This window comes from Mastigoproctus giganteus, chromosome 2, assembly GCF_048544385.1.
Source record: "Mastigoproctus giganteus isolate SK-2022 chromosome 2, ASM4854438v1, whole genome shotgun sequence".
NCBI lineage: Eukaryota > Metazoa > Arthropoda > Arachnida > Uropygi > Thelyphonidae > Mastigoproctus > Mastigoproctus giganteus.
This window is the reverse complement of record NC_143576.1, coordinates 36,779,466-36,798,971: the sequence shown is the minus strand read 5'-3', so window position 1 is coordinate 36,798,971 and position 19,506 is coordinate 36,779,466. Positions and strand designations below refer to the sequence as shown.

The window sequence follows — 19,506 nt, the reverse complement described above, 5'->3', positions numbered from 1 at the left end:
TGGACTAATGTTATTGGTGGAGTCCCTCAGGGTTCAGTGTTGGGTCCATTGTTGTTTTCTGTATTTATAAATAATATTGATGATGGTATATCAAGCTTAATGTCCAAGTTTGCAGACGATACAAAGGTTGGCAGGGTTGTTAAGGACGCTACTGACGCTATGCTGCTGCAACAGTATCTGGAAAAGTTGAGCAGATGGGCTGAGAGGCAGCAAATGAAGTTTAACATTGACAAATGTAAAGTACTACATATGGGAAACAGCAACCCCAGAGCAACGTATCAACTCTGTGGTACTACACTGACAGTTGTAGAGAATGAAAAGGACCTGGGGGTAATTGTGCAGGCAGATATGAAATTCTCTGAGCAGTGCAGACGGGCTGCAAGAGTAGCTCATGGTGTCTTATCAATGGTATACAGGAATTTTTCTAACAGGGATAGGGAGGTGATTATTCCCTTGTATAAGGCAATGGTCAGGCCGCACCTTGAGTACTGTATACAGGTCTGGAGGCCTCATTTCAAGAAGGATGTAGAGCTGCTGGAATGAGTACAGAGAAGGGCAACGAGGTTAGTGAAGAGAACGAAGGGTTGCTCTTACAAAGAAAGGCTTAAGTTTTGCAAATTACAGTGTCTGGAGACTAGGCACCGGCGAGGTGATCTGATAGAGGTGTACAAAGCCTTGAATGGTTTGAGCATGCTCAATGCTGATGGGACACTGCCTCTTGCTCAGAATAATCACCCGAGAGGGCATAAATTCAAATTGAGGAAAGACAGATGTAGGACAGATGTGCGGAAATTTGCTTTTAGCCAGCAGGTAGTTGGTTGGTGGAACAGACTTCCTTCAGTTGTTATGGAAGTTGATAGCCTAAATAAATTTAAGGCTCAGCTGGACAGGTATTTCGAACGAACGGAGGGGTGAAGTGGAAGGGTTTTTTTTTTTGGCTGATGCTGCATAAGCTTGCTTTCTTGCATCATATGCCTCTACTAATGCTAATGCTAACTGAACGCAACATGATAGGAATGAAGAGATGATTCTGAAAATGTGTTTTTTTATATCAGTGAAGGGGAAACATTTCACCATAATAAGGTAAAAACCCACACAATTCCAGCTATCGGTATTATCGCAAATGCCATTAGATCGAGTTTATTACCAGTTTATAACAGATTACGCTAGCAGAAACGCAACTAGAGATTATTTTTTTTTATAGTAGTAACCCCCAGAAATGTGCTTTAGTAAAATGTGAGGTGTTAAAAGTGTATCTCTGTCTTTACAATGTTGTTTTTTCAGTTGCTACACGTGCACAGCTTTGTTTATGTGTATCAATCGTGCCTCCTCATTTCGTAATTGTGCTTTATTCCCTAAAAATGAGTAAAATACTTAAAAGGTGTGAAAAGGAAGCGTCCTGGTGAAGACACTACAGATTCAGAGAGAAAAAGAAAAGCAATATCAATAAACAGAGGCAGACTGGATCAAAAATTCTTACGCAGGAAAATTTGTAGTGGCCTCATACTATGGTTTATGGCCAAAATCACACTGCCTCCAACCCACCGGGGTTTCCCCGGTAAGGCTTATGGCCAGTCCGCCACTGTCGATAGTGAAAAAATATGAAACTGAAACGCTTTGAGCGAAATGAAAGACCATGTGATATTGCACGTGCTACAGACCTAAATGAGGCAACGCCGAGAATTACAGAGAATACAGAAAAAATAAAAACAACTTTCATAGCAGGAACAACTCAAAGTGTAATTAAAATCCATTAGATCAAGACACAAAGAATTGGAAGAGATGGAACAGCTGTCATCTGTTTGGATAGAAAATCAAACAAAAAACAAGCAAAAGCATTAGCAATATTTTATTATGTAATAAAATACGTAAGTATTTTATTATGATAGTTTGATTAATTACGATAGATATATTACGTTTATTTATTGTGTTTGGTAATGTTTTGGTTACAAATGTGTGTTCAATCATGGGTAGTTGCCACCTAACCCTATTTTTCCCATAGGGCCTTTTATTTATATTGCACGATTTGGCATTGCACGAGGGTTTCTAGGAACACAACTATCGTGCTACACAAGGACTGACTGTATTTAATGAGAATTGGCTGAATTTCAAGGCAAACAGGAAATGCTGCAAAGAATTTGCAATTTATGACAAGGAGAAATTTTGAAGTGTTTATTGTCCCAAAAGTTATCTTTTGCATCCATTGGTAATTTACATCTCTGTGTTAATTTTCTGTAACTGCTTGTATTACTACAAGTTTCCTGTGTTGAAGGCTGTAAAATGCTATGGTCATTCAATGCTATAGGCAGAAAATATACCAATGCCATCAATGCACCATTTCTTGCATAATTCAGAAATATATACTTTTAACATAATCTCTCCCGATGGTGTTACTGAAAAGGGAGCCCGAATCAAAGAGTTCTAATCAGCTGATGTTTATTGAAGTGTTGTTTATACTTTTCTTTAGGAATTATCATTTCCTGACAAGGAGTTGCTTTGAGCTGCACAGTGCTCAGCAATGCTGTTTCCAGTTTAGTTTTGGTTTATATATTGGACACAAAAGTGCATTTTGTGTCCGATGATTCATTTTTGTAAAGTTAGTTTCATGCTCTCTCTCTTTTTTTTTTTTAGATTGAGTTATCTAGTGCTAATAATGTAAGTAAGGTGAAAAGCTATTGGAAGAACTCTGTTGGAACCTAAACTGGACATTCTAAAAACATTGGATTCTGGCGAGTGAGTAACACTACATTTAATTGATTTGAAAATCAACAGTATTGCAAGCTGTTGCTGTAAATAATGTAAATACAGTATATATATAAAGTTCTGTACTTTTAAGGTAAGCTTTCGTTTTATTGAACATATACTCTATTTATGTCCTACTGCATAATTTATATATTTAAAAATTTTAATATAAAAATTTACTACTTAACATTTAATATTATTATATATAGAGAAATGGTACCAGAAAAACAGCCAAAAACTCTGGTCATGCTAACCAATTAAAATTATTTACATTATATTCTATGGATAAGGCTGTCTGATTCATAAGAGATCTACTCTTGGCAGTTCTTCCCTGAGCCAAAGCAGTCCCATTACTTTACGTTCTTTGCCTTGCTTTGCTACTCTAGGCTGAGGTATGACTTTAGCTTAAATTAAACTGATCAAGCAACATAATCCTTATAGCTATCATTAAAAAAATTTTTCGATAATGACATTAAATGCTAAACATTATGTAATGGTAAGAATAGTTTGTAAAACTACATTTTTAGGTGTAGTGTCCATGTGTAATGTTACTGTTAGGTAGTATGTCTTCTTTAAATTTTAAAGTTTATAGCATTTTCAATATTTCTTACTGGGCTTTCATCATCTTGCTCTTCGTCGGCTGAGAGATATCCATGTGGAACAAAGAAATCATCATCTACTTCATAATCATCATCACTTTCTTTTTCCTCCTGTAAAAACCAAATAAATTAGTAATAAGAGGTGGACCTTTCTCTTTTGACTATCAAGAATTATAAAAAGAGATAATCTGAGGTAAACTAGACCAGCAAAACTTGATTACATAGAATGAAAAAATAAAACCTTTAGACTAATGTTTGATGTGTATTGATTGAAGGGCCACTTCAGCCATATTGTGCATACTAATGTTTTCTTTACAACGTAGAGTTTCATCACATGCTATGATACAATAATATTAAAAATTATCCTTTGTAATAAATTTTTGAAAAGATTCTGAGTATGGCCTTAGTTTTTTCATAATATCAATAGTGCCTAGAAGTGAAGGAAAAATAAATATGCAATATAATAATTTTATTAACAAAATCAGAACAAGATACAGTTAGCTATGTAAGGGTGGGCCTTCCCGAGGGTGCAAAGGGTGCATTGCATCCAGGTGCCAATGTTCAAAGGGCGCCTGAAAACCTGAAACTTACATACACATATGAATAAAATTTTAAAAGGGTCACCAAATTGAGATTAGCACCAGGACACCACATTCCCTAGGAACTTCCCTGCAGCTATGATTGCTTCATCCCACCTTGCTCGGTAACCAACCTTTACTGATTACTTGCTGGTGAAATCTCTCCCCATGCTCTTTGCTAACATGTTCCAGATCTGGCCTGTAAAAATCTAAGTGAGAGGGCAAGTAATGGGGATCAACTGATATTCTTCATCCCATTTCTCTATAATTAAACTTGAAAAGGTTGAGTGAAACACTAAGATACTATTAATGTTACCAAGAAATCTAATCATTAGAAGGCTAAACAATTGCCAGGTATTTTGTGTTCAGTTCTTGAGAAGCCAGTATCTGATCAATTTGGGGACCAAATAAATAAGCCACAATTCGCCTTTTCCATCAGATAATTTTAAAACATTAATGTATGTGTTTGCAGTTGACACCTTGAGGATCCACTGTTTTAACAAATTGTTTGACCCTTCATATCAGTCCCATCTTCACTTGGCACGGCGGACAAGACTGCTTTCTTGGAACCAAGGAAGTATTTATTACTCACTGTGAACTAGGCTGTAACTCAATTCTGGAAAACCACTCTCTTCTCCCGTGCTGATCTAATGCCTGCAGATCCAGAGGCAGAGAAAGAAAGGGAGTGAAACCACCTTGAATACCCAGCAGGAAGAGCAGCATCTTGAAGTCTTCACATACACTCTATACTTGATCTTCTCTAATATATGCTTCAATTCTGTTGTCTTCTTTAATAAGAACTAAAAAAAGAAAAGAAAAGAGACAGATTAAGCACTTCCTTCCTCATGCAAGTAACTATCCAGTTGACATTTGAATTTTTTCAAATTGTCAGCCTCAACTACTTGTGGAAGCAACGTATTCCAGTAATCAACAACTCACTAGCTAAAATAAAATTGAATACAATCTCCTCTAAACCTCTTCCTCTGTAATTTGAATTTATTGCCTCTAATTTTGGAATTTTTTATTACAGTGAAAATTTTGCTCTCATTCCTTTTACTAACCCCCTTTCAAAGCCTTCCAAACCTCAATCAGGTCCCCTCTAAGGAGCCTGATTGCCAAGCTCTGCAGTCCACAATCAACGTCTTTCCTCGCACGGTGTCCTTTTGCCAATCTGCCCACGCGAATTGCCCATCTTTGAATTCTTTCGATGTCTTTTTAAAATGAGGTCTCCATCTATATGAAGTTCTTTAGCAGTCATGTAGGTTCATCAACTGCACAGGTTAATGCACCCACATGTTTGCTCACTCGGTATTGTTGTGAACTGTCCATGAAAATACACCACTCTTCAGGCTTGTGATTAATATCAATTTCTTTGTAAAAATAAATCAAACCAAAATAATTGTACCAAGTCCAGCACTATGCTTGGCAGGGTGTGGTTTAAACTGTGCATCATACATCACTGCAGGGAAAGTCCAAATGTTTAATGTAAGGGAGAGAATGCTGAACTTTTAAGCTATCAGCACAAAAGTACAGAATGCATAATATTTTTATTAGTAAAATTAATAAGAGGAGTATACCTCAATATAGTACGTAGAACACTTCCATATGATACCCTCCAGAAATTAAAACGGAAAAAATGAAAAAATCGACAACTTACCGGTACATTAGAGTAAAATATAAATAATTAAATAATTAATTTAACACAATTCAAATCAATTTAAAACAATTAAAAATCAAATTAACGCAATTAAAAGAATCTAACGAAAATATTCAAAACGATTTTCCTTCCTAATGTACCGGTAAGTTGTCGATTTTTTCGTTTTTTCCGTTTTAATTTCTGGAGGGTATCATACGGAAGTATTCTACGTACTATATTGAGGTATACTCCTCTTATTATTTTACTAATATTATTATCTACGTAGAACATATTGAGTAGTACAGCTCTGATTCATACTATCTAATAATATTTTTATGTAGCAGAATTCAAAATTTAAAATATGGCATTGGAAATAATAATAATTTATTCATCCCAAAAAAAAAATTTACAAGAAGCATGTAATTGTTACATAAAAATATAAAATTCTCTTAACTGGTTAAGAATCTTATCTTGCAAAAAATTCATTAATTCAATTATTTTATTGATAAAATGAAAATTAATTATAAATTATAATAATGTTTATTTACTTTTACTATGCAATGCATATTAAGCATTTTTATTTTAATCAGAATTTATTGATGCCCACAAATTAATTTAATCCTCACTTGCAGTCTGTTTTTTCAACAAGTGAGGATTCTTCTTTCCTTAATCCTAAGAGCAGTAAAATTTCCTACCCTTTCAGCAATGAGAGGCTGTTGTTCTACATGTCTTTTCAATCTCAATAACATGTTTGCATTACAGTAAACCCCCGCTATTCGCGGTATCTGTATTCGCGGTTTCGCATATTCGCGATCACCGATTTAATATAAAATGAAACCTAAAAAAATGTGAATTTTAAAACGCCGTGAATATTTTCCGCCATAAAAAACATGGGCGTGGCTAAAATTATCTTTCCCGGTCAAAACAGCGCTCAGTGGGTGGGGGGAGAGGGGTGAAAAAATCGCGAGCGTGGATGTTTCTCGCTAATCCTTGTTCAGTATGTGTTAGTCATGGAAGGTTTCGTCGTTTGATTTTAATTTATATGTTTATAAATTGAATAAATTTATCAATTTATAAATTGATATGCTTACAAAAACGATAACTCTACCGTTTTGCAGTGTAAAACAGACTTTTTCGAGTGCGTTAACGGAAGAAAGTGACTTTATTGTGGTCAAGTTCTTTCTAACCCCCTACAAAAATATGGCTATGAATAAAAAGAGAAATGTGAAAATATCAAAGAAGGTGATGACACTAGCGAATAAAATTGAGTTATTAGACGAAATTTCTAAAGGTGAAAGTGTCTCCTCAGTGGCAAAACATTATAAAATCAATGAGTCAACGGTACGATCAAACAAGAAATCGGAAGAAAAAATTTGCCGTAGTGTCCGTGAAACCGCGCTAATTGCTTCAAAAATTTGCTCTGTAACTCGTGATGTTAAATAAAAAAAAATGGAAAACCTTTAAATCTGTGGATAGAAGACCGAATTCAAAATAAAATTCCGTTAAGTTCACTCATCATTCGTGAAAAGGCAAAATTCCTTTATCAACACTTTAGCGAAACTGGTGATAGCACTGGCGGGATGTTTTTTTTTGCTAGCAAAGGCGCTGATTTGAAAGATTTGTTTGAAATTTCTAATAAATATTACATTTAATATTAAATTGTTTCTTATTTTCATTTCGATGCCATATGCTTGCATTTCACTATGTACTGTCATGTACAGTCATATTATGAAGGTACATATAATACATACATAGACAAAATTTTAGACTAGTTTTTCTTATATATTTCATACTTTGGAACGGAACCCCTTTATTACTATGGGAGCCATAACTCAGTATTCGCGTTTTCGGTATTCGCGACATTTCTCAGGAACGTAACCCCCGCGAATAGCGAGGGTTTACTGTATTTCCATTCTGAAATGCCAATTTCAGATGCATTTTGTTCACGTAATGATTTAACATCAACTAATTTAAAATAAAGATTGTGAAATGCAATATACTGCTCAATCTATCCAAAAATTAACTCAGTTGGGTTCAGGCATGCCCGGCAGGAGCAAACGAAGTACAGACACATCACATCTTTCTAATATTTTATCCAGTTTATATATTTTAGATGCTTTATGTTGTTTAATTAGATAGTATAGTTCATCTCTGAGTATATTCTGATTGTACGGTACACAGGTTTCTTTGTTTCTTTTTTTTTGCAACCATTCTTGCACATCAAATTTTAATGATAGAAGTTTGGAATCTTTTAACAAGATATTGTGATACGGGCATTATCTATGATTAATACACTTTTTTTGGGGAATATTGGAATTGGTTTTCCTTCGAAATTTGGCTAATCCATTTCACTGTCGATAACCTCCCATCTTCTGTTGAACTTTAACCATAAGTAATGCATTAGGGACAAACGAGAGCCTTTACTTTTGTAGAACTAAAACTGGTTTTCTTGCCGTTTATTTGGGTTCCATCTTACATTTTCTTGCCATGTTTTTGCATCTGTATAAAAGCCATACAAACATGCTTCGTCCATTTTATTATAGGTTGTCCTTCTCTATAATATCTCATGGTTCTTAAATATGAAATTTGTGAAGTCTGGTACTGAAGTGGGCAGCATGGGCTCCTCAATTCAATTCCTCTGAAACCCCTATTTTTTTCACAATCTTTGCACTGAACACAAATTTCATTAAATATTCCTTTTGTTATTACATCAAGTAATGATCAAAGAAATTTGTTATAACAAAATGGATTTAAAAAAAATCATTTGTTATAATATAGGGGAAACCAGATACAATTTCAACACTTTATATTGCAGTTGCCACTGGCTAAGTATCCTTGAAATGTGTTTTTTTTTTTTTTTTTTTTTGCCAAATTAAAGATTAAATACACATCCAAGAAAATTTCTATAATGCTATCTTTTTTTTCAAAAAGCACTTCACTATGAGCAGTACACACATTTTTTCTAATTGACACCTATTGACAGTAGCAGTACACTAAAAATTTATAAAATCATTTATTTATACTCAGTAGTGTCAATTTAAAATGTTCCCTAGTTCTACCTCTGTTTTAATCTAATATCTCTCAAACTTCACAAGTCACAGAAGGTTAAAATTTTATTATTGAATAAGAAATAATGCCTTAACACCAATTTTTTAATAGGTCATTGGAAGACATTTAAAGAGTGTCCACAGGAGAGGTCCAGCCCAAGGGCTGTAGGTCACTCACTCCTACTGTAGAACATTATCATGAAATCTGCGCAGAAATAAATTACGAATACTAATTAAAATTCTTCATAATCAAGATACAGTCAGTCCTCGTATAACACGTGTTTACACTACACGAATTCGATCATACACGATTTATAAATAGAGGAATGATATCTTATATATCTTACACGAACCGAATTCGCTTATGCACGATTCGCCTGTGTTTACAAGAAATGGCAGTCGAACGCAGAATCACCCCAACGGAACACAACACGATAGGAATGAAGAGAAGATTATGAAAACGTATTTACGTTTTTTATATCAGTAAAGGGGAAACACATTTCACCATAATAACGTAAAAACCAACACAATTTCAGCTGTCGGTATAATCTCAAATGCAATTAGATCGAGTTTACTAACAGTTTATAACAGATTCCACTAGCAGAAACGCAACTGGAAATTGTTTTTATTGTTTTATGGTAGTAACCCCTAGAAATGTGCTTTAGTAAAATGTGAGGTGTTAATAGTGTATCTCTGTCTTTACGGTGTTGTTTATTCAGTTGCTACACGCGCGCAGCTTTGTTTATGTGTATCAAGCGTGCCTCCTCGTTTTGTAATTGTGCTTTATTCCCTAAAAATGAATAAAATACTTAAAAGGTGTGAAAAGGAAGCGTCCTGGTGAAGACACTGCAGATTCAGAGAGAAAAAGAAAAGCAATATCGATAAACAGAGGCGGACTGGATCAAAAATTCTTACCCGGGAAAATTTGTAGTGGCCTCATACTATCACACCGGCCTCTGGCCAACCGGGGTTTCCTCGGTAAGGCTTATGGCCAGTACACCTCTGTTGATAGAGAAAAAATATGAAATTGTGAAACGCTTTGAGCGAAATGAAAGACCATGTGATACAGACCTAAATGAGGCAACGCCGAGAATTACAAAGAATGCAGAGAAAATAAAAACAACTTTCATAGCAGGAACTCAAAGCGTAATTAAAATCCATTAGATTAAGACACAAAGAATTGGAAGAGATGGAATGCCTGTCATCTGTTTGGATAGAAAATCAAACAAAAAACAAGTCTGCTTACAATAGAAGCAAAAGCATTATTTTATTTTATTTTATTCTTATTTTAGCAATATTTTATTACGTAACAGTCGTGATAAAATACATAAGTATTTTATTACGATTATTTATTGTGTTTGGTAATGTTTTGGTTACAAATGTGTGTTCAATCTTGGGTGGTCGGCACCTAACCCCATTTTTCCCATAGGGCGTGTTTTTTATATTGCACGATTTTGCATTGCACGAGGGTTTCTAGGAACGCAACTATCGTGCTATACGAGGACCGACTGTAATAAAATATTTCATGCATATATAATACCTCTGTTCCTGATAAACTTTCGCCTGGTCCTCCTTCATCCCATTCATCGTCGCTGTCCACTTCATAGTCAAAACATGCCTGGAAATGAAATTTAATTAAAAAAAAAAATATTCAAAACTATATTTTTTTTTTAAATCACACATTCCCTAGAATTCACAATATCATTTATTAAATTAAATAAAAAAGACACTATGTTGCATTAAAAATGGATTTACTTCCAAAAATGATTAACAGGTTTACATTTTGACCCAATGTTGGGTTAGGCATAATGTGGAAATATTGGATTTAATATTAATTATCAAAAAAATCACAGAGATAATGCTGGGAGCAACAGGTCACTATCCAGACAAAGGAACAGTAATTACGTTTTAGGTGTAAATGGACTACGGAGGCCTTTTCCATATAAGTGTTCTAAACACTTCAACCACAACACCATCAATTTATAAGTGCATTACACACCAGTCATCCAAAACCCTGCAACCAATGTTGTAAGATTTTGATGTTCAGAGGGAATCAACTGCTGTAGAAAAAAAAATCTGTTATCACCTAATAGCTAAGAGGTCCCAGCAACTGACCAACAGTCACCTCTACTAGCCAGTTGCTACTATTTTCATTTGACCAAGGAGTATAAAGACACTGTGCCATTATTTATTCTTTGTCTGGATATCTGCCAATTTTTTACTGTCAAAAAGTTGGAGAAATAGCAACTGTAAGTAGGAAGGTAACTGGAGATTTCTGTGAAAAATCATGTGAAAAACAGGAAGATTTTGTAAAGTACATACTGTGCTAAAAATTAAATTCAGTGATATGTTATATAAAAACATACAGAGAGGACTGTTTATCAGTACAGTATGCTTTCAAACATTGGCTCACCCAGGATTTTATTGTCTGTGGATTGCTGCTAGAGATAAATTTATTCTGATTACTTCAAAAACATGCTGCCGCAGACTCTGCCCTCTTCAGAAATAACAGTGGCCCTTTTGTCTAGACTTGGCTGCCAGGAGAATTTCGAAAGCTTCTACACAAAGATAATACCTACACTCAATTTTTGTGTTCTTTCACACTCGGCCCTACTATGAGGAATTGTTAAAATGACCTACAGGACTTGGGATAGTTTGTTATATTTATTTATTATTTCATAATAAAATAAATAAATAAATGAATCTTTACTGAATGTACCAAAGCATATAAGTAACAAATGAAAGGTTCATTATGTTCTTCATGGCAGGAAGCCAGGAATCAATAGATCTAGTATGTTTTACACTGAAATTGACAACTAATACTGCAAAACATCTATTGTTCAATCTATTTATCTTTAATGACACCTGTCTCCAAAATATTTCAAATCTAAAAATGAAGTTTGTTCTATCTCAGCATAATTTTTTAGTAAGAACTTCTGTACCATGTAGTTAAATGCAGCTATACAGCACTTCTCACTGCATGAAGAACAAAACCTTTCCCTCTTGTTTTAGACTCTCCACTACCTTAGCAGTACAAATGGCTATGACTATGTCAGAATCATCTTTCTGGTTTAGCCTGCAAAGGTAATCAACTTCCAAAATGGATGTGGAGGTTTTAAAAAAAAACTGTTAGAAAAATAAATTTGCATGACATTCTTCACCATTACCAAAGTAATGGCGTCTTAATATGGATGTGAGATAGGTTCAATTGAACAGATATGTTTGGATTTTCAAAAAGCAGCATAAAATTTAAGAGACAAGCAATAGCTTTATTCAATATAATGCAGAAACATACAAACAGGCTTTATGCATAAGTTAGTTTGTTTGTTTGTTTGTTATTTGGTTTTTAGGAGCATTAGCAACTAAGGCCATATTGCTCCAGGGATATGCGGTGGTCATTCCCTGACCTTTCCGCATCCTCCGTATTCGGTGGTGACGGGCTCGAACCCCGGTCTAATCAAGAAGCGTGTGCTATGCACTGCTGCTCCTTCCCGCCTGGCTACGGAGGCGCCGTGCATAAGTTAGAATAACATGCCTAGAATTATCAGCCTGCTTGGCACTCTTTTAAGAATTGCATTCACCAGGACTTCTTTTTTCTTGGGGAGTTTATTAATAGACTTGTCAAAGGTTGCAAGAAAGGAAGCTTATACAACAACAGCAAAAAAAAAAAAAAAAAAAACACAACCCTTCCCGTTTTACCCATCCATCCCCTTCAAGAGTTTGGCCAGTTCTTCCTTGAATTTAATCAAGCTATCCACATCAGATGGAAGTTTGTTCCAGCAATCAACCACCTTCTGGCTAAAGGCAAACTTCTGCATATCACCTTGCAGGGTTGTTTTTTTGCATCATGTGCTTCTACTAATGCTAATGCTAATAACAAAAGAAATACAAATAATATTAATAAATACAAGAAACAAAGAATTAATCAGCAAACAGTAAGGCGAGTCTTTATTTCTTTAGAATTAAAGTAAATTTGATACAAGCAGTTATAGTTCAATACAAAGGGAATATATTCAGACCTAACAGCAATTTACTTACTTCTAGGCATGAACCAACATCTATCCAAGAATATCAAAAAAAAAAAAAAAAAAAAAAAAAAATTATTTTTTTATTTTGTCGATAGTGAAATTATAGTAGTCTTATAATACCGTAACAAACTGACTAAAAAAATTGAATGGCAAATGCCTAAAAAACGGTACTCACCTTGTATAAATCTGCAATAAATTTATTGATAAATGGTGGCTGAATTTAGTTTGGAAGAAGCATTAAAAAGAATGGGGTAAAAATATTTTTAAACAAATTTTAAAATGAGCGCAAGGAAGTAGAAGTGCAGATCTCCAATCCTTGGTTGTCATTAAAGGTTGAAGGACGCGAATGAAAGAATGAAATAAAAGAGAAGACCGGTGGTGCCAATAGTCGTTGCGAGAGACTTTCGTTAAATGAACCGTCATCAGTTGGCAAATGGAAGAGAAGTGAGCGCGTGTTGTATTTAAAGTTGGTCTATACTCTCGTGATGCTCTTTTTTACACGTGGAAACTGTAGCTGCGAAAGGTTCCAAGCCGGTGAGAGGTTGAAGGGAAGTTTTGCGTTAATAATATTGAGATCGGAATGGTGTCGGTACCATTCGATGGTGAGGGCTTCATATTGAAGAATTCTGTAGCTCGATCTAAGTTTAATAATAGTGATGGCAGAGTCAATAAGGGGGGTGTGGTTGTGGTTTTGGGCATGGGTTGTTAACTCAGTGCAGGATTGGCCTGTCCTGAAACTGTTGAAGTGGTAGTATGCGCGGGTATTGGAAGTTGTGGAGGAACCGAATTTGGTGGTAGTGCTGCCGATGTAACAGGTGTCGCAGTTTGGTTGGCATTTTATGAGATATATTATATTATTGAGATCATTGATGGGATACTTGTAAGTTTCTTTATAAGAATTAAATAGGGAACCTAGTTTATTATGAGTAGAGAAAGTGAGGGAGATGTCGGTATCTTTGAATGTACGTCGGAATTGTGCTGCGAGTTCACTATGGTAAGGAAGAACTATGCGAGTATTTGTCTTGTTACTGTGTCTGATGGGGTTATTAATGTTGTTTTTAACGGTGGATATTGTGTGTTGAATGAGTTGAAGGGGATAGCTCCTGGCTATGAATTTATCAGTAAGATATTGAAGTTCATTGTGTAGATCGTTATGTGAAGACCTGAATTTGATAGCATTGTAGATTTGGTTGTATAGGACGGCTTTTTTGGTACTAAGGGGATGATGTGAAGTGAAATGTAGATATTTACCAGTATGCGTGCTTTTTCTGAAAATCTTGGTATTTAAATTTGTGTCTGTTGTATAAATAGTGAGATTAAGAAAATTAATTTGGTTGTCCGTTCCGATTTCGAGGGTAAGTTTTAGCCTGTCATGTACTGTGTTGAATTTTAAAAAAAGATTGTCTATGGTTGTTCTGTTGCCTATTATTAAGACGTCATCGGCGTAGCGGATGTATAATTTAATTTCAGAAGGGAAAGGTTGTAAAATTTGGTTTTCAATAGTGGCGAGATAAATTTCAGAAAGGGGAGCAGAAATGCCTAAACCCATTGGTAAACCGAATGTTTGTCGATAAATTTTATTATTAAATCTAAAATATCTAGCGTCAAGTAAAAGAGTGGTAAGTTCAAGGATGTGGTCAACTGAAAGAGGGGTACGTTTCGTTAAAGTGTCATCAGCTGTTAGAAGTACGCGTAATGCTTGTAGGGTGAAAGGAATATGCACGTTAGTGTATAGGGATATGACGTCAAAAGAAGCTAATATGTCTTCGTCGGATATGGTGGTGTTGCTGATTTTTTGGAACGCTTGGTTTGTATTATTAATTTTGAATGTAGAGAATCGAGTGAGTGGGGATATAATTTTAACAAGGAAGGTGGATAAATTAGCAAAAGCTGATCTACTAAAAGAAACAATAGGTCTTAATGGGTGGCCAGGTTTGTGTAGCTTGGTTATTCCAAACATGTGGGGCAGAATGTTGTTGCGAATACCTATCTGTTGTAAAGTAAAGAGGTTGATTTCTTTGTTCTGTCTGAGTTTTCTGAGAATTGTGTCAAGTTTATTTTTAAGTTTTGTAATGTTGTGGTTGCTGTCATTTGTATATGTATCTTGGTCGGCTAAAATTAATTCCATTTTTTCTGTGTAGGTGTCCTTGTCCAAGATAACGATTGTATCTCCTTTGTCAGCTTTTTGGATGATGATGATATCTGGGGTTTTGCTTAGTCTTTGTAAATCCGAGAGTTGTTGTGTTTTTATGTTAGGGAGAGATGTGAGTTTAGAATTTATTATCCTGTTAGACTGGTGTATAAGTCGCCACTTATCGGGATGTTGGTCGAGTTTAGACTGGAGTTCGATTATACAATCTTTTATTGGATAGTGTTGTTCTTTAATGGCAAAATTAAAGCCAAATTCTAGGCCGGAGAGTTCGGAAGGGGTGAAGGATTTTGAAGAGAGGTTAACGGTGGAAATTTTTGGGGGGGGTTTTGGATGTGAGTGTGTTCCATTTTTTGGTGTGTTTTTGTGTTATGTGTTGGATGGTGGCATTGATATGTACATTGTTGTGATTAGTATATTCAATCCAGGCGTCTGATGGCATATTTCTTTTGAGAAGGAATCGTAATTGGTGAATGCAGTTTAAAAGTTGGTGTTTTTTGTTAAATCTTTTCTTAAGTTCTTCGCGTATGATCGCGATGGATGTGCGGTGTATGATATGTGGGTATTTTTTACAGTTATTTTTGGGAAAGATGCGGGCGAATTTGGGGATGACGTTGTGATATAAGCATTTTTGTAGGAAAGCTATGTGTAATTTGTTGGAGAAATATCTGATAAGCGCTTTGGAGAGTTGTATTTTTCTATCAGGCATGTCTAAGAGCATCAGAGATGAGATTGGAAATATGTGAAAGATATTAACCCGGTGCAGATAAGGTTTTGGTAATAACGTTAAAATATCTTATAAGTTTGACGATAGTGAAATTATAGTAGTCTTATAATACCGTAACAAACTGACTAAAAAAAAAAAAAAAATTGAATGGCAAATGCCTAAAAAACGGTACTCACCTTGTATGAATCTGCAATAAATTTATTGATAAATGGTGGCTGAATTTAGTTTGGAAGAAGCATTAAAAAGAATGGGGTAAAAATATTTTTAAACAAATTTTAAAATCAGCGCAAGGAAGTAGAAGTGCAGATCTCCAATCCTTGGTTGTCATTAAAGGTTGAAGGACGCGAATGAAAGAATGAAATAAAAGAGAAGACCGGTGGTGCCAATAGTCGTTGCGAGAGACGTTCGTTAAATGAACAGTCATCAGTTGGCAAATGGAAGAGAAGTGAGCGCGTGTTGTATTTAAAGTTGGTCTATACTCTCGTGATGCTCTTTTTGACACGTGGGAACTTTAGCTGCGAAAGGTTCCAAGCCGGTGAGAGGTTGAAGGGAATATTTTAACGTTATTACCAACACCTTATCTGCACCGGGTTAATATCTTTCACATATTTCCAATCTCATCTCTGATGCTCTTAGACATGCCTGATAGAAAAATACAACTCTCCAAAGCGCTTATCAAATATTTCTCCAACAAATTACACATAGCTTTCCTACAAAAATGCTTATATCACAACGTCATCCCCAAATTCGCCCGCATCTTTCCCAAAAATAACTGTAAAAAATACCCACATATCATACACCGCACATCCATCGCGATCATACGCGAAGAACTTAAGAAAAGATTTAACAAAAAACACCAACTTTTAAACTGCATTCACCAATTACGATTCCTTCTCAAAAGAAATATGCCATCAGACGCCTGGATTGAATATACTAATCACAACAATGTACATATCAATGCCACCATCCAACACATAACACAAAAACACACCAAAAAATGGAACACACTCACATCCAAAACCCCCCCCAAAAATTTCCACCGTTAACCTCTCTTCAAAATCCTTCACCCCTTCCGAACTCTCCGGCCTAGAATTTGGCTTTAATTTTGCCATTAAAGAACAACACTATCCAATAAAAGATTGTATAATCGAACTCCAGTCTAAACTCGACCAACATCCCGATAAGTGGCGACTTATACACCAGTCTAACAGGATAATAAATTCTAAACTCACATCTCTCCCTAACATAAAAACACAACAACTCTCGGATTTACAAAGACTAAGCAAAACCCCAGATATCATCATCTAAAAAGCTGACAAAGGAGATACAATCGTTATCCTGGACAAGGACACCTACACAGAAAAAATGGAATTAATTTTAGCCGACCAAGATACATATACAAATGACAGCAACCACAACATTACAAAACTTAAAAATAAACTTGACACAATTCTCAGAAAACTCAGACAGAACAAAGAAATCAACCTCTTTACTTTACAACAGATAGGTATTCGCAACAACATTCTGCCCCACATGTTTGGAATAACCAAGCTACACAAACCTGGCCACCCATTAAGACCTATTGTTTCTTTTAGTAGATCAGCTTTTGCTAATTTATCCACCTTCCTTGTTAAAATTATATCCCCACTCACTCGATTCTCTACATTCAAAATTAATAATACAAACCAAGCGTTCCAAAAAATCAGCAACACCACCATATCCGACGAAGACATATTAGCTTCTTTTGACGTCATATCCCTATACACTAACGTGCATATTCCTTTCACCCTACAAGCATTACGCGTACTTCTAACAGCTGATGACACTTTAACGAAACGTACCCCTCTTTCAGTTTCATATTCCTTTCACCCTACAAGCATTACGCGTACTTCTAACAGCTGATGACACTTTAACGAAACGTACCCCTCTTTCAGTTGACCACATCCTTGAACTTACCACTCTTTTACTTGACGCTAGATATTTTAGATTTAATAATAAAATTTATCGACAAACATTCGGTTTACCAATGGGTTTAGGCATTTCTGCTCCTTTTTCTGAAATTTATCTCGCCACTATTGAAAACCAAATTTTACAACCTTTCCCTTCTGAAATTAAATTATACATCCGCTACGCCGATGACGTCTTAATAATAGGCAACAGAACAACCATAGACAATCTTTTTTTAAAATTCAACACAATACATGACAGGCTAAAACTTACCCTCGAAATCGGAACGGACAACCAAATTAATTTTCTTAATCTCACTATTTATACAACAGACACAAATTTAAATACCAAGATTTTCAGAAAAAGCACGCATACTGGTAAATATCTACATTTCACTTCACATCATCCCCTTAGTACCAAAAAAGCCGTCCTATACAACCAAATCTACAATGCTATCAAATTCAGCTCTTCACATAACGATCTACACAATGAACTTCAATATCTTACTGATAAATTCATAGCCAGGAGCTATCCCCCTCAACTCATTCAACACACAATATCCACCGTTAAAAACAACATTAATAACCCCATCAGACACAGTAACAAGACAAATACTCGCATAGTTCTTCCTTACCATAGTGAACTCGCAGCACAATTCTGACGTACATTCAAAGATACCGACATCTCCCTCACTTTCTCTACTCATAATAAACTAGGTTCCCTATTTAATTCTTATAAAGAAACTTACAAGTATCCCATCAATGATCTCAATAATATAATATATCTCATAAAATGCCAACCAAACTGCGACACCTGTTACATCGGCAGCACTACCACCAAATTCGGTTCCTCCACAACTTCCAATACCCGCGCATACTACCACTTCAACAGTTTCAGGACAGGCCAATCCTGCACTGAGTTAACAACCCATGCCCAAAACCACAACCACACCCCCTTATTGACTCTGCCATCACTATTATTAAACTTAGATCGAGCTACAGAATTCTTCAATATGAAGCCCTCACCATCGAATGGTACCGACACCATTCCGATCTCAATATTATTAACGCAAAACTTCCCTTCAACCTCTCACCGGCTTGGAACCTTTCGCAGCTACAGTTCCCACGTGTCAAAAAGAGCATCACGAGAGTATAGACCAACTTTAAATACAACACGCGCTCACTTCTCTTCCATTTGCCAACTGATGACGGTTCATTTAACGAAAGTCTCTCGCAACGACTATTGGCACCACCGGTCTTCTCTTTTATTTCATTCTTTCATTCGCGTCCTTCAACCTTTAATGACAACCAAGGATTGGAGATCTGCACTTCTACTTCCTTGCGCTCATTTTAAAATTTGTTTAAAAATATTTTTACCCCATTCTTTTTAATGCTTCTTCCAAACTAAATTCAGCCACCATTTATCTATAAATTTATTGCAGATTTATACAAGGTGAGTACCGTTTTTTAGGCATTTGCCATTCAATTTTTTTTTTATTTTGTTTATTTCTGAACAGGTTTCTTTTACTTAAAACTCAGTTAAGAATATACTAATCACAGTTCAGAAAATATTTTAAAGAAAAAGAGATTTCAAATTCTATTTTTTCCTAAGTATATCTTTTCATCCACTTTAATTGTATTATGGCATAAATAATTTAACAAATTATACCAAAAATATTTAATGCTCTGAAATTCAAGTATTACCTCATCCATACCAAATGGATTTTTTGACCGGATAATCTTGCTTTTTTTCCTCCATGTTCCCCAATATGGAGGTCGAACATTTTCAGAAAACTGCAAAAGTTTTGCTTTTAAAGTTCTCGTTTCATCTTTTTCATGGTTATCAAGAACAATTACATCTTCTTCAATATCACTACTGTATTCTTCTAATAAGGGCTGCTCATTTCTAGCTTTGAAGGGTACATGTATTTTCTCTTTTAAAGCATCCAAATACAATGCAGCATGATCCTATTAGAAAATAAATATTTATGACAAAAAATAAATCAATTTCAAATTTACATTAAAAATGATTAACCCTTTCAGCAGCAAGTTTC

The 19,506-nt window shown here is 35.3% G+C and overlaps 1 protein-coding gene across 1 annotated transcript in view; it reads right to left on the bottom strand.

Moving 5' to 3' along the window:
* LOC150089268 (uncharacterized) overlaps window positions 1-19,506 on the bottom strand; it is a 221,698-nt gene that overhangs the window by 22,563 nt on the left and 179,629 nt on the right. The window contains exons 9-11 of the mRNA XM_090389927.1: window positions 19,157-19,420; window positions 10,143-10,220; window positions 3,354-3,452 (exon numbers count right to left, since the gene is read on the bottom strand). Coding sequence (XP_090246053.1) covers window positions 3,354-3,452; window positions 10,143-10,220; window positions 19,157-19,420 — 441 coding nt within the window. The remainder of the gene's footprint in view (window positions 1-3,353; window positions 3,453-10,142; window positions 10,221-19,156; window positions 19,421-19,506) is intronic.